Genomic DNA, 15,107 nt, shown 5'->3' on the forward strand with positions numbered 1-15,107 from the left:
AGAGCAACTTCTTCCTGCGGTGTCCGTGAGGGCGCAAGGGGTTGGTTAGCGTTCCGCCCAAGATATGTATGTAAACACGTGTTTCTATGGTTCCTCCAACGTCATCACAGCGGTGGATGGGGTTTGAGCAGGTGAGTTTGACCGACTTCCGGGGAGGTTTATTAAGATGAACGGCTCCCTACAGGGCTCGGCTCTCGTCATTCACTTTGAAAACCCGTTCAAAAGATTCGATTAGTTCGTGAATGTCACATCACTACGATGAAGGGGAACCACTAGAGCTGGTTAAAGAAGCTAATGCTAAAAGAAAAGATGCTGGCTCCGGTCCTAATATGCCGCACAAACCTCCGGTCGACAAAAAAGGTAAAGGTTTGGAGGAAATAAAGAAGTATCTAATCTTACCATTTTGAAAGCCATTAAAAATATGGCAAATGATGTAGAAGAGCTTAAAGAGAAAGCATCGCAAAGAAGCTGCATGCTAGCTGCTTTGAGCAAAGTGGTGCAGTTCAACGCTGAGGAAGTTAAAGAACGCAAGCGAAGAGTAAACGACTTAGAATTCAACAAAAAGTCCCCCTGGATAAGAATATTATGCTGAAGGAGAAAATAAAGGAGCAGGAAAGGTACAGGATGAGATGGAGTTTGAAGATGAAAGGCCTTCTGGAAAAAAAGTGATGAAAACATCAGAGCGGACACCATCCAACTCCTCAAAGGCATTGCCCCTGATTTACAACAGCTGGAGGAGGATGTAGATGTTGTGCACAGAGTGGGGAAGAAGGTGGATAACAGGAGCAGACCCACTGTGGCAACGTTTGTTCGGAGATTGACGAAGGAAGAGAAATGGCGCAAAAGCAAGAACTCGTCAGTGTGCAGGGAAAGAGGCGTTCACTTCACGGAGATGATGTCGCTGGAGGACAGATAAGCAAGAAATAAGTTGTGGCCACAGATAGAGAAGGCTCGAGCTGAAGGGAAGTGAGCCTATTACCGTGAGCCTCACAGTTACATTGAAGGTAAAATGACTGGCTAGCAGTGATAAGGTCTGGATGCGTTAAGGGAAAAAAAAAAAACAGGAAACATTTATTTGAGTGAAAATCTGAATGAGACAGTTACTCGCTAAATGTAGTTCATAAGGAGAAAACCTTCATTTTGTGATGAGTGTGAGTTTGCGATTCCACTGTTCTTATGTTTAATCACACTGTTTCATTTGCGTCTTTAAATGTGAGAGGTCTTAAAGATGTTGTTAAAAGGAAAGCTTTATTTTTGTTTGGAAAAGGGCGTAAAACTCAATGTCTGTTATTGCAAGAAACTCATTCTTCTGATGTGGATGTAAAGTTTTGGACAAACATGCGGGGGGATAAAATATTGTTTAGTCATGGAAGCACTAAGTCAGCAGGGGTAGCTATTTGTTTTTGTAAGTTTCAGGGGGAGGTTGTTACTTACAGAAAGGATGAAGAGGGGCACTGGTTAATGGCAGTTTTGTTGATTGATAGTTGTTTTTTGATATTGGTCAATGTTTATGGTTATAGAACTGTTACGCAAAATAAACAGATGTTAAGGAATATTGGCGAGCAATGTATCCCACAGATTCCATCGTAATGGAGGGTGATTGGAACATGACTTTGGATGAATGGGAAGATAGATCACCCTCAAGGTTTCAAAGTCAGCAGTTTAATTGTCTTATGGTCGAATTTATCAGGGATAATTATCTGATGGATATTTGGAGGGATAAGAACCCAGGGAAGAAAATGTTCTCTTGGTATAAACCCAACGGAACCGCAAAATCGAGAATTGACTACTGGCTGGTTAGGCAGTCATTGGAAAGATTTGTCTCTGATACTGTAATCTCCAAAGCTCCATTAACAGATTACTGTGTAATTGAAATAACATTGAATTCAAAGAATAGGAATAATAAAAGTAAGGGCTATTGGAAATTCAATGCTAATCTCCTAAATGATAAAGAATACTGTGGGAAAATAAAAGGAATAATATCAGCAATAGTGAAGGATGATAAAATAGAGAGCTTTTGCAGCAATTGGGAATATGTAAGGTTTACGATCAGAGAATATTCGATTATAAAGAGTAAAGAATTGAACAAAGAAAGAACAAAGCAGGAATGTGACCTTCTGCAGGAGATTAGTAGGTGCTGCAACAAATTAGAAATGACTAATGAGGATAAGGAAAACTTACTATATCTACAAGCCAAATTGGATGATTTTTATAGGAAGAGAGCCCAAGGAGCTTTTGTACGTTCAAGAGCAAAGTGGGTGGAGGAGGGAGAGAAAAACACAACATATTTTAAGAAAATGGAGAAAAGAAGACAGGAAAATAAAGCCATCTCAAGCTTGCTGATTAATGGTATAGAATGCAAGGATAATAAAACGATCGAGAGAGAAGTACTTACATTTTATAGTGAGCTTTATTCCTCAGCCTTTTCCACGAGGGACGCAACTACATTTTTTAACTTATTGCATGAACGAATTGCCGTCATTGACACATTTAAGGAAATGTGTGAATCTGATTTGAAGATAGAAGAGCTGGATGCAGTCGTTCTGAAGCTGGCAGTAAACAAAGCCTCGGGTACTGATGGACTCACGGCTAATTTCTATCATTTAATTTGGAAAGACATCAGAAATCTACTGTTCAAAGCATTACAGGAATGTTTAGAGAAGCAAGAACTAACAACCAGCAAGAAACATTAATTCCTAAACAAAATAAAGATAAAAGAGTGCTGAATAACTTGAGGCCCATTACACTGCTGAATACTGATTACAAAATACTTTCTGGATGTATAGCAGCTAGAATCAAAACCGGTCTGTCTCAAATTATTCATGAAACACAATCTGGCTTTATAGGGGGGGGCGTTCTATTCACAACAATATATGGCTGGTTTTGTATTTGATTGATTACAGTCAGGAGTTGTCAGTGGAAGGATTTTTCTGTTTCTGGATTTTATAAAGCTTTTGATTCAGTAGAATACTCTTTCATATTAAATACTTTAGGTCATTTTGGATTTGGTCCGAAATTCACCAACATGATCGGTATGTTACACAGGGACATCAATAGCAGTGTTGCGTTAGAACATGGCACCTGCTCAAGATTTGAAATCTAAAGAGGTATTATTGTAGTAGCTCTCCTTTACTATTCATTATGGTAACAGAATTACTATCAATTATGTTTAAAAAAGAGTAGTATTGAAGGCTTGCACATTTGAGATAAACACATATTAATTAGTCAATTCGCAGATGACACAACATTATTTAAAAAAAAAATCAAATGTCTAAGGCAGTGGTTCCCAAACTTATTTAGCCGCGCACCCCCTTCTATGTCCCGACCATGACGACGCACCCCCCAGCCCCCACATCAGGACATGGCTCTCTCTCTCTCTCTCTCTCTCTCTCTCTCTCTCTCTCTCTCTCTCTCTCTCTCTCTCTCTCTCTATATATATATATATATATATATATATATATATCAGACGTCAAGCTGAACAGACAGGGTTAAAAAAATATGATCGACCTTTTTCCCCATCACTTTCATTTTTTAAATAGTAATTAATAAACATTCGATACCATTACAATTTACTTTGATTTAATTTTAAATAAATATTTAGAGTGCCCAGGTAGCACATAAACAATGCAATTTAACGGTTTTCTTAAAGTAGGAACGTTTAACCTGTGCGGCCAGAGCGCTCTCCTTCCTTCTGCTCTGCATAAACCTGAACTGATCACCTACTTGTGCGTAATCAAATGTCTATAGGGGAAAAGATGGAAAAGATATAGCCATGAGGTTCACTTTTGCCTCAAACCGACTTATTGCTGTTTTATGGTGTGGCTGAATCTGCGATCCGCTGCCACGCGGACTGGAATAACAAATGCTGCAGTAACATGAGTTGTGGTCAGGTTCGGAGTCACTGGAGCAGACCCGACTTTAATACGTCATCCCAAAATTGAAGCTAATATCTTAATTTGACCTTGAGTTAAAAATGTTGTTATAAAACCTCTTAAAAGTTTTTATCGCAGTGGAGGCAGAGCTCATTTCTGCCTTCAGTCTGACGGCGCGCCGGAGTTTGCGCAGCATGCGTGCTTATTGAATCTGTGTGTGTGTGTGTGCGCGCGGCATTAGTCAATTCTCTAAAGCAGCCAGCCTAAGATTAAATATTAATAAATGTGAAATTTTTGCTTTACATGAACAATCTGAAAACTATTTCTGATGTGGCAGTTAAAAAACAGATTAAAATATTTAGGCATAGTAATTACCAAGGACAAAGAAATAAGAGAGAGAACATTTTAGCAAGAATGTGAACAAGTGTAAAACTATTTTGGACTCGTGGTTACAGAAAGACATCACTGTATTTGGAAGGGTCCTGATAACAAAAATGGAAAGTCTGTCAAGAATATCCTGCTTATTCGCTCGAAATCTCAGACAAAATAATTAAACTTATCAATCGTATGAATTATAATTTTATTTGGAAAAATAAATGTCAGTATATTAGGAAAGCTGATGTGGTCAAGGAGATAGACGAGGACAGTTTAAATGCTATCGATTTTGCGGTTATAAATGGTGTGCTTAAGTTTAGATGGCTTAGTGCATTTGTACAGTTTAAAGATTCCCTTTGGTTCAGCATTCTCAAGACAATATTTCAGAAAGTTGGAGGGATAGAATTTCCGTTGCGTTGTGACTATGATATAGGAAAATTATCTGTAAAAGGACTATCATAAACAAGTTCTCCTTTACTGGAACCAAATATTCAAGCATTTCACCCCACACAATTCACCCTTGTGGAACAATACATATGTTCTATCAAATAAGAAATCGTTATTGAAAGTTGGTTCGATTAAGGAATTTGGGTGATATCTGATTTACTGGATGAGCATGGCTATCTTTTGAAATGTGAAGATTTGCATAATACGTGTTTTATGATATGCTCACCAAGTGAATACAAGAAAGTCATTAAAGCCATTCCAGTTCCTGTCAAAACGATGACTCATCAAACAAGGATACAAAGGGGTCAGAGATGAGATCTTTGTGTAGAAGGAATTAGATTAAATAGTAAGGAATTTTCTAACAAATTTGCCCGTAAGATTTTAACAATCCAACATTACCTTTACCAGCCAAAAAGGAAATGTATTTTACATTATTTTAATGAATCTGAGAAGGAAAATCCCACATAAAGCGAAGGAGGTAACATTCAAAATTTTAAATATTTATCCATCCAATAACTTTCTACATGTTAGATTTAACTGGAATAATTCATGTGGTTTTTGTGTAATATAGAAAATGTTGATCTTTTTTTATGCGAGTGTGTCAAAGATTTTTGGTGTTCTGTTCACACTTGTTTGTCTAAGCATGTAAAGTAAATCCATTAACTGGTCTGCTATAAAAGTGGGGTTGTTTTTGAAGGACAAAAATCAAGAACTCTTGGTAAATGTTTTGATTTAACTGGGAAAACATTTTATCCACAGATGTACATTCATCAAGGTTAAGCCTCATTTAAGCGGATGGAAAAAGGACTTGGAACTGTTTAAGAAAAGTTTATTTTATATGGAGAAGAAAGATGTCTATCTTCTTTGTTGGATATTTTCAAACTTCTAGAATAAGGCCCTCACACTTTCATGTTTTTATGTTAGTTACTTTTATGTTAGTTACTTTTTGTCATGGTGGGAGGCAGTTTCTTGACCCACGACATGCAGAATCACAACACAGAGCCGGTGAGTACGTAAAAACGTTTTTATTATTAAATGAGGAGAAAAGGGAACCGATGAGTGCAGGACTGGCAGCAAGATTCCAGGAGGAGATTCTGAGGAGGGAGAAAGAGTGAATTTTTGGTGGGAATGACGGAGAATAATCTTAAAACGGGAGCTTACTGATTGCAGGTAGTGGTGAGAGGCTCGGGGAGGGCTAGGTCAGGTCCGGGTGAGCAGGGGAGATCCAGAAGGTGAAGTAACTGTTTAATCCAGAGGTGAGGTAGGAGCGGAGGTTGATGAGTGCAGGTGAGCGACTGAGAGCGGGCGGCCAGAGGAGGAGGCAGTGTGATCAGGTTGTAGAAGTCCAGGTGGATATGGAATGATGGAGTGTGGAGCAAAAACCTGGAGAGGAACAGGGAAGAGCGGTCAGGGTCTTTCTGGCGACAAGATCACAGGCAAAAAATCACAGGAACTAGTCAAATACAGGTTCAAGACATGTAAAAGGCTAGAGCTACCCAAACAGAGTAATCATCCGGTGAAGTGAAGTGTCACACTGCTCCTTAAATCCCCTGGACCTTTATGACAGGATTAGCTGCAGCTGGAAGCTCTCAGACACGCCCACCTGTGAACAACAGGGTTACAGGCAGGCAGCTCACCACGGACCATGGCACTTTTTCTTTGTGTTATTATAATTCTGTGGTAAAAGCTGATTCAACACGTTTAGATACTGATAGAATGTTTGCCCTGTTTGTTGTATAAAAAAGTTCTATTAAAAAAAATAATAAAAAACTTCTGAGACCAGCCCCTAGCGGATGAGGGTGTAACTGCAAATTTTTCTCACTTCCTGTTTTGGTTCATATCCTGACCCGAATTATGCATTATTATGGAAGTTTGGTCATAGGGAGCCTTGTCTGAAAGTCACGCCCATCTACTTCCGGACCACAGATCCCAGGAAAAACGAAAAAAAAAATGAATGCAAGTCAGTGGGGCTAAAAACGCTTGTTTTGTGCCATGGATTTCACATATGCATGAATTTTAAAGACATATTTTGATACCAAGAACGGGCTTATTTTCAAACAGGGGAAACAGTTTTAGATTTTGTGTGAAAATAAGTCCAGAACTACAAATGTGCTTCAAGAAAATGGCGTCATCGAACCAGACACGGAGAAAACTGAGTCAAAAGGGTAAGTTCAGCAAACTTCCCACAGGAGGAAATAACCACCATAAATCTGGCCATGTGTAGCTTTCTACATAGGGGAGAGGAGATTATGTGGTGATGTCACATATGCGACCTGCCGATTTCTGGTTTGTGGTGGGGGGGGGGGGGGGGGGGCAGTCCGGTTTGAATGTGAAAACATTTCTGACACTCCGCTTGTGTCTCTCCATTGCAGAGTATAAACAGGCTTAACTTTAACCTGACTTGTTTGAATGTCAGTCATATAAGATTCTGTCACATAAAAATGACATGCTAAATCATAATTTTGAGATTATGTAAAACATTTTTTTTCTAAGTGGCGGGAATGGGCTTCCATAATTTTAGCTGGGCCCCAGTGTGGTGTTTTAAGAGTAAATGCGCATGCGTAAACTAGGAGCCTGTGATGTTAGCTCCTCCCCCCCTTCCACAAGCTGATACCGGTCTAACTGATTGAGAGGCAGTTAGGTGTTCTCTGGGGCTCTGCCGAACATCTTTATGGAGTTTTGGGTTCGTTTTTGCTACTCTCGGCTCAGACTAGTGATTTAACAAAGAACGAGACATTTTTACTGGGTTTCCTGTCCCGTTTTGGTGTTTATTAGCAGCTGGAAGGTCTCCCCGAGCAGCTATTAGCAAAACCTTCCAGGTAGACTGAGCTTCCAGCTTCAGCACCGGCCCGGTACCGGTGTTAGTCGTTCACCGGGACCAGGTCCGTGTAATTGGAGGGATGGAAGGTAGGATAATCGGGATATTTGATTGTGCTTTCCTTATGCTATAGCAATGACAGTCTATGACTTTTTAAATGAACATTCTGTGGTAGGAAGTCTGTAGTTTATTTCACTTGGTAGAGGAAATGTATTATATTAACTAATTTTACACACACACACACACACACACACACACACACACACACACACACACACACTAGTTCTACAACCTGCTGAGGGGATCCATATGTTGATGCCACACGCACACTCTCTGTAGAAGCCTACACACCACCTACCATTGACTAGTCTTGTGAAGGTGATCAATACCCCCCCCCCCCCCCCAGCAGATAAAGGTTTATCTGCAGCGAGAAGCTCTTATGTCATGACCATGAGGTCAGATCAGAGCAGGGTTTCATGTGATGCCATGTGGACCAAGTCAGGATGTTTGCTCTCATTGATCAGTTATGCTTCAGTTGAGGAATGCAGATGGAGCATCTTCTATCTGTTGAGGGACATGAGATCCTACAGTCTCCTGAACACTTAATCGGAGGTTTTAATACATTTGCAGATGCATTTCCAGATGAAATTAGAAGTAATCAGGTTTTTAAATAACTTATTTGTTCATCTTCTGTGATTAAATGGATTAAGATGATTGTTCCTGTCTGTAGGGAGGACTCTGATGTCATGTATTAATCTTCACTGAGGACTGTTGCATTCCTACCTCTCCTGTGCCCTTTGTTCAGTGTTGTACCAGATCAGCCGTGTTTCTGCGTTTAGATCCGTATTAACTACCAGCTTAGGCTTAGCTGTACAAAACAGGTTTCACACTCGTCATGTTATAGGTAAACATGTTTCCTTGTAAATGTTCCCCTTTAACCTGCACTGTACTGTAGATAATAGATTATGTAAACAAAGATGTTTATGCAACGAGTCAAAGCATTTAATACGTCATGCTTGTTTGTTTTGCATTTTTCTTAGAATTTGCACCAAAAATGGATGGTCTTCTGGAGAATCTGTCTAAAGCTGTAAGTGATAAAGATCATGTCACGCTTATGTAGGCAAAACTGAGAATTCAGGCCAACTTAAACAATTTAGTTTTTACTTCCATAACTCTGCAAAGCTCAGATGTTTTCTGTTGTATTTTGTAGGAATTCGTCGGCATTTGCGTTCAAGATCCCAGACTCCACAAAGACGATCACTGGCACACGCATGTCGACTATGAGATTTGTCTACATGTGAGTGCTGCTAAAAGCAATGGATGTGGTTTGTGTTACAAGTTGAATAAACCTGCTTTCTTCAGACAAACAGCATGTGTTTTCGGAAGAAGACTTCCTGTGTCAGACGCCGTTACAGTGAGTTTGTTTGGCTGCGGCACTGTTTGGCTCAGAACGGCCTGATGATGTGAGTTCAAACTCAAACGTTTCCAAGAATCTGGACTTGTAGTTTGTTTCTTGAAGATTTTTTTCCTCGTTCCACAGAGAGCTGCCTAAGCTGCCGCCCTGGAACCCGTTTTTCTGTCTGAAGAACAGGCAGCAGGTGGACCAAAGGATGAAGGGCCTGCAGGAGTTCTTGGAGATGTGCGTTTGAAGCTCTCTGTGGTTGTAGGTTTCCCACCCTCCATGTTCTCACGGTGACCTCTCCTCCTCTCCAGTGTTCTTCAGAATCCCTTGCTGTTATCCGACAGTCATCTCCATCTGTTCCTCCAGTCGGACCTGAGCATCTCTAGGATTGAACGGTGTGCTCTTGGTAAAACCAGGTACACGGTGGCTGAAGCCATTCAGCGTTCCCGCTGTGGGTACGCCGCCAGTTTAGAGGACAAGACTTCCTTTGACTCAGACTATGAAAGGTTAGTATTCGGCTCTCATGAGCACGTGAGTGATTCCGATGTTGACTGATGAGCCTGGGTTTCCCTCTGCAGCTCTGTGTCATCGGGGCTCAGCATCGACACCACGGTGGAAGAAAGGCCCTTCCTCCGCTACCCTGAGACAGATCTGTAACCCAGCTGTCCTCCCGTCTCACGCGTGTGGACGTTTACTCTGATGTGCATCACCGCACCCCCTCTTAGTCCTCTGAGCTCTTGTGATTCTTTACCTCCAAGGACCATTGTTTTATTTTTATGGTGTCATTCTTCCACTGTGACACTAATTTTAATTGAACTCGTACTTGGGAGTACTGTCATCTTTTTAAAGTATTGTACAAAATGTAAAGTCAATCTAAGAGTAAGTTCTTAAGTACGAAGCATATTTTATTACCCTAAAGCTGCACTGTGGTCCTGAAGGCACGTTTTCAACTATGTAATTGTTTTTAATGTATTAATATTTTTTATTTGTTGAAGGATAAATAAATTGTCTTTTTTAAAGTAACACATCTGTTTTATTGTGAAGATAAAAATGCACTCTGCTAACATTCCAGTAGAGGGAGTGTTGACAGCATCTGAAGTGTGAAAGCAAAGCCCTGTAGTTCATCTGGAGGTCTTGTCAGTTCAGAACTTCCAGTGGGAGCAACATCTAAAGGAAAACCTTTAGAGATGAGTTCAAGCTATCCCTACGACTAAAACAAAAGTAGAGTAGTTGTGATTAACCACAGGTTTGGTGCGAATCTCTGCTCTCCCAGGTGAGACGGTCTACAGATGAGGAGGGCTAATTAATTTAACTCTGATTGCTTTTGGGCATCGCCCAAGGAGAACGAGGCAGCTTCTGATGGCATCTAAGCGAATGAGCCGGACTTGTTGTAAATTGAAAGCTGGTGAAAGAAGCAAATGCTCATTAAAGCAGACAGCAGCTGCTGCTCCTGAAACCGCTGCACGGACGTGCAGTCGGCCCGGCGTTAAACCTGGCCTGTCCCGCCGCGTCAACCTCCCTCTCCTGGACCGGCTGTCTCCCTGCACGCAGCAGCCATAATGAAGCTGTCAGTGACTTCACACCAGCCGCTGAGCTGTTTTCATGCAGCAAACACGGACGTGTACACACATCTGAAAACACTGACAGTAGTGAAACACACACGCGCTGGTGAAGGCTGTGCATGAATGAACATTTTCTCATCCTGTCATTTTCCGAGTCCCACTGGTTTGTGTTTGGAGCTCTCAATCTGTTTGCCGTTAAGGTTGACCTTATCAACGTTACCCTGTGACAGGCGTACAGTATGACACACTCTGCTTGGTTCAGAGCGGGTCCATTCTCTGACAAAATGAAATGATGCTGTGTGTGTGTGCGTGTGTGTGTGTGCTCACATCTGCTGTTATTTTCAGAAGGAGGGGAAAACATCCAGCATTTGGATATTGAGTATTCACCGTACATGTCTGTTTCAGCTTGGTAATTTATAACTCAATTTCCAGTGTGCATTGATGCGCGTCATACCTCCAAAACACCAAACAAAGCCCAAACCCAATTGTATTTGAAAGCAATTAGGGCGTCCACTGAGTTGTGAACGGGCCTCGCTGCGATGGCGCCGGGCCCGTGTGATATTTTTAATTGTTAATTTTCTGTCGCATTAGTCAACTTCAGTGCTTTTGGAAAGGTGACCAAGTGCCTACAGGCAGCTGGTGAAGTGACTCGGGGCATACTCCCATGTTAAAGGGGTGGAGGTGCTGTCGTGCACGAGTTAAACGACATGAAGGGTAGATCATATTTACAGCTGCTTTACGGTCAGAATCCTGCAGCGGGTCAGCGTCAATATTGGTTTAAGTTTACGAGTGTGAATTATTAGCTCATTTAGACTTTCACCTGATGCCACCACGGGGAATGGACTCACCTCCCTGACCGTACAAAAGCCAACAATGGTAAAATCCATATGAGCAATTAGCCGGCATCACTCTCACCGTGCCCCTGTGTGGATCTCCTCACCCGGTTTCTATTTTTCTCCCCTTCTCCTCCTAGCCTTCATTATCTCTCCATAGGCTGCCGAGTTAATTACCTGGTCTCTTCTCTGCTTGGACGTTGTTGTTGCTGACGCTGCAGCTCAGCTGTCTAACTCTGGAGGATGCAGGCCTCCACTCAGCGGTGTGTTTTAGGGAGGGGTCAAAGGTCATGACTGGTGTTGTACGTTGGGATTATTCTCTCAAGTGCTATTGTGCGAGGCGTCATTAAAAGTCAGTCTCTCCTCCCCAGGCCTGCCACCACCGGGCTGAAACACACACTTTCTGAGCAGGCTCGCCAGCCATTTAGCAGCTAAAATATGACCCGCGCACAGATAAATGTCAGCGGGCCGTCTATCTGAGAGTGTTAAAAGTCAGCTAATGGAGATGACATATTATCAGCCCAAATGACTGCCATAAAAGCCCTCGCCCAGGCCGGCCCGGCTCGGCCCGGCCGCTGTGACCGCAGACTCAGAACCGGCTCAGCCAGCGCGTGATCTCATATCTGAATCTTGTGGATCCGATAAATCCTGCAGCCGTGTCCGGTGACGCTGTGGAGAAGGAACTCCAAGATGAATGGGATGTATTTACTTGCATTACACACACTCCATTTAACGCTGTGGCTGTAATAACCTCTCACCTTTGACCTTTCGTCCCGTAATTAGGAACCAAGTCAGCCTCACTGTTGCTGCTTGACAGACGCAAAGCTGCATTTTAAAATCAATACTTGAAGATCCTACACAGGTACGTTATTGCCCCCCCCCCCCCCCCATTTTTCTATTAATTACCCCTCTCCATCCATGCGTGCCTCCCTCTCTGAGTGAACGGAGCAGTTGTAATTGCTTCTCTCTGGAGCAGTTAGAGGCGACACAAAGGAACCGTACAGAAACCACATTTGCATTCCAGATGAGCTGAGATGGAGACGGGGGGGGGGGGGGGGGGGGGGGGGGGGCTGCCCTCCTGCCCCACACTGAACAGCTTCACTTGCACTCTACCTTTCTCCTTTTTTCTCTCCATCCCTCCCTCCATCTTATCAACTCCCACCACCTTCCTCCCCCCACCCCCGCTCGCAGCATGCCTCCCCTTGCATTGTCTTTCCAGAGAGTTCCAAGGTCGGCAGGAGCTTGCTCATCAGAGCAGGGTATTGTAGGCTTAATGCTGCTATGGATGAGCTAATTTGTGTGTGTGTGTGTGTGTGTGTGTGTGTCCCTAGGCGTGCACGTGTGAACATATAAGTGTGATAATTTGTGTGGCAGTATTTCTAATGGCTGTTAAAGAAGGAGGGGAGGCTGTAATTAATAACTCAAAACCTCAGAATTGCACTTTTTTACAACCTCCGATATCTTCCAGCCTCACACCATCTCTCTCTCTCTCTCTACACACACACACACACACACACACACACACACACACACACACACACACACACACACTGCTCCTTTTCCAGCTTGATAAGCATTTCTTGTTTGTTTCAGCATTTTGATCAATACAGTTAAAACGCCAAAGCTAGCATAATTAGGTCTGAGATGGCTCCCACTGTGACTGAATAGGCTTCACCTGGGGAGGCGCTCACCATTATCATCATCCCTCTGTGTGTGTGTGTGTGTGTGTGTGTGTGTGTGTGTGTGTGTGTGTGTGTGTGTGTGTGTGTGTGTGTGTGTGTGTGTGTGTGTGTGTGTGTGTGTGTGTGTGTGTGTGTGGTTCATTCCACACACAGTGGGATCTAATAGAGTTGACTAAGTGCGCATCAGGACGTAGATTAAAGAAGAACTTGGAGCTGTAGGTTAATTTTAGCAGGTGATGGAGTTTCCCATCCACCGTGCCTCCACTCACCTCCATCTGTATTCCCATAATCATTTGGGCAACTTGAACAATCCATCCCTGCCAGTGTGCTTCATTTCAATTTGTTATGGGCCACCTCAATCATCTTTTATTGGTTTATTTACTCAGAACGATACATAGATGGAGGCCAGAGTGATCATAAATTGTTCACAATTACCATTATGGACGAAGAAGCGACTCTCCTTTGTGCTCCAAATTCAAGGTAAAACGCTTTGTAAAATCCATCTTAGGCAGTAAAGAATGCTTTTAAGGACTCGATGCACATTTACCCCGAGATAAATGTCCAATATCTGAATTTAATCCTCATATCAATGCTAGATCAGCCAACCTAAAGGGTTAAAGTTATTCCTTCATCCCTGCCCATGCACATTCATTTCAAATGTAATGAAGTGTTGCAGGGCTGCATTCCAATTATCACGCATCTCCTCCTTTCACAAAGTGCACGTGTTTTCCAGAGATGCTTATTTTAGCCAGACTGTCCCTTTAAAGAGCAAACATGGTGAGGAGACATCTCAATTCTGATCACAGCCAACAAAGAGCTTAATATGATATGTGGCTGTGTGTGTGTGTGTGTGTGTGTGTGTGTGTGTTGAATTGTACAGGTGGTCTGTATGGGAGCGAGGGCTGTTTGGAAAGGGGAGGATTTCAGAGTCGCACATAGGCTTATGTCTACAACAGCTCTGTGTGTGTGTGTGTGTGTGTGTGTGTGTGTGTGTGTGTGTGAGTGTGTGTGCACTATGGGGAGAGAAGCAGGGTGGGAGGAGGATTTAGACCTATCATAAAGGAATCCCCCCCCTTCCAAGCCCGTAGCTCATCCCGACACTTTTATGCCTTTTTATTTTCAGGCCCATTGCAGCCCAGCCCAGAGATGTGATTTATACTGGCTGGCAGCATGGGCACTGCAGCAAGAAAGACAGATGGAAGGAGGAGGAGGTGGGGAGGGGTTAGTGGGAGCTGCTGGGGGAAGACAGGATAGGAGTGTGTGTGCGTGTGTGTGTGTGTGTGTGTGTGTGTGTGCTGTTAAAAAGAGAGAGAGATCAGGATAGAAGTAGAAGGAAAGAGGTCGAAAAAAGGATGAAGGAGACAAAAAAGTGTAAAAAGGAGAAGAAAGCCCTCCTCTCATCTTTGTCTCCTCCTGTCACATCTTAACCTTTACATTTCTCTCCCTCTAATGAGTTATTGGCCCTGTCGGACTCGAGAAGAGAAGCCCCATCTCTTTACCATGCTGGTGCCCTGACAGCCTCACCCCCCTCTCTGGCTCCCCATCCATCCATTCTTCACCCCCTACCCCAGCAACCAGGACACACCTCCTCCTCGTCTTCCTCCTCCCGACTCCCCCATGACTGCCTGAGGTGTGTGAAATATTCATGGCACTCCTATTTATTGGGGATAGGGAAATGTTGGGAGCTGTAGGAGAGGGGGATGCGGTTGGGGGTGGGGGGTTTGACAGGTTCAGATCTGAGACATGGAAGGAGACAAGGAGGCCGCCGCCCACAAAGAGACAGCTCACTTACAGGCTACATGGGATGAGACCAGAGACAGGGAGACAGAGGTGGCAGGGCTGGGAAATAGGGGGCAGATGAGAGCCAGAAGGACTGGAAGGGGGGTCTGGATGTTGTACTCGTGTGTGTGTGTGTGTGTGTGTGTGTGTGTGTGTGTGTGTGTGTGTGTGTGTGAGAGAGAGAGAGAGAGAGAGAGAGAGACCTGCTTGCCTGTGTGGCAGTTGTGCTGTCTCTGCGCTGTAACATCTCTCTCTGTCATCCAGCCGCCTGAGAGGAGATGAGCTGCCATGCCGACTGTCATTCATCCATCACAACAGACAGCACACACACACACAC

At 43.2% G+C, this 15,107-nt stretch overlaps 1 protein-coding gene and 1 long non-coding RNA gene across 2 annotated transcripts; one reads left to right on the plus strand and one right to left on the minus strand.

Moving 5' to 3' along the window:
• Positions 1–5,704: 5,704 nt before the first annotated feature.
• On the minus strand, positions 5,705–6,015 carry LOC139061916 (uncharacterized). The gene is made up of 2 exons (XR_011515558.1): positions 5,856–6,015; positions 5,705–5,788 (listed from the first exon to the last, which is right to left on the minus strand). It is a non-coding gene; the product is annotated as an uncharacterized lncRNA (long non-coding RNA).
• A 1,446-nt stretch (positions 6,016–7,461) lies between these two features.
• Positions 7,462–9,937, plus strand: snx10a (sorting nexin 10a). Its single transcript, XM_015955924.3, has 7 exons — positions 7,462–7,601; positions 8,553–8,599; positions 8,723–8,809; positions 8,875–8,975; positions 9,053–9,151; positions 9,226–9,420; positions 9,493–9,937. The coding sequence occupies exons 1-7, from the start codon at positions 7,595–7,597 to the stop codon at positions 9,569–9,571; spliced, it is 615 nt and encodes a 204-aa protein (XP_015811410.3). The 5' UTR covers positions 7,462–7,594; the 3' UTR covers positions 9,572–9,937.
• Positions 9,938–15,107: the final 5,170 nt, after the last annotated feature.

This window comes from Nothobranchius furzeri, chromosome 11, assembly GCF_043380555.1.
Source record: "Nothobranchius furzeri strain GRZ-AD chromosome 11, NfurGRZ-RIMD1, whole genome shotgun sequence".
Lineage (NCBI taxonomy): Eukaryota > Metazoa > Chordata > Actinopteri > Cyprinodontiformes > Nothobranchiidae > Nothobranchius > Nothobranchius furzeri.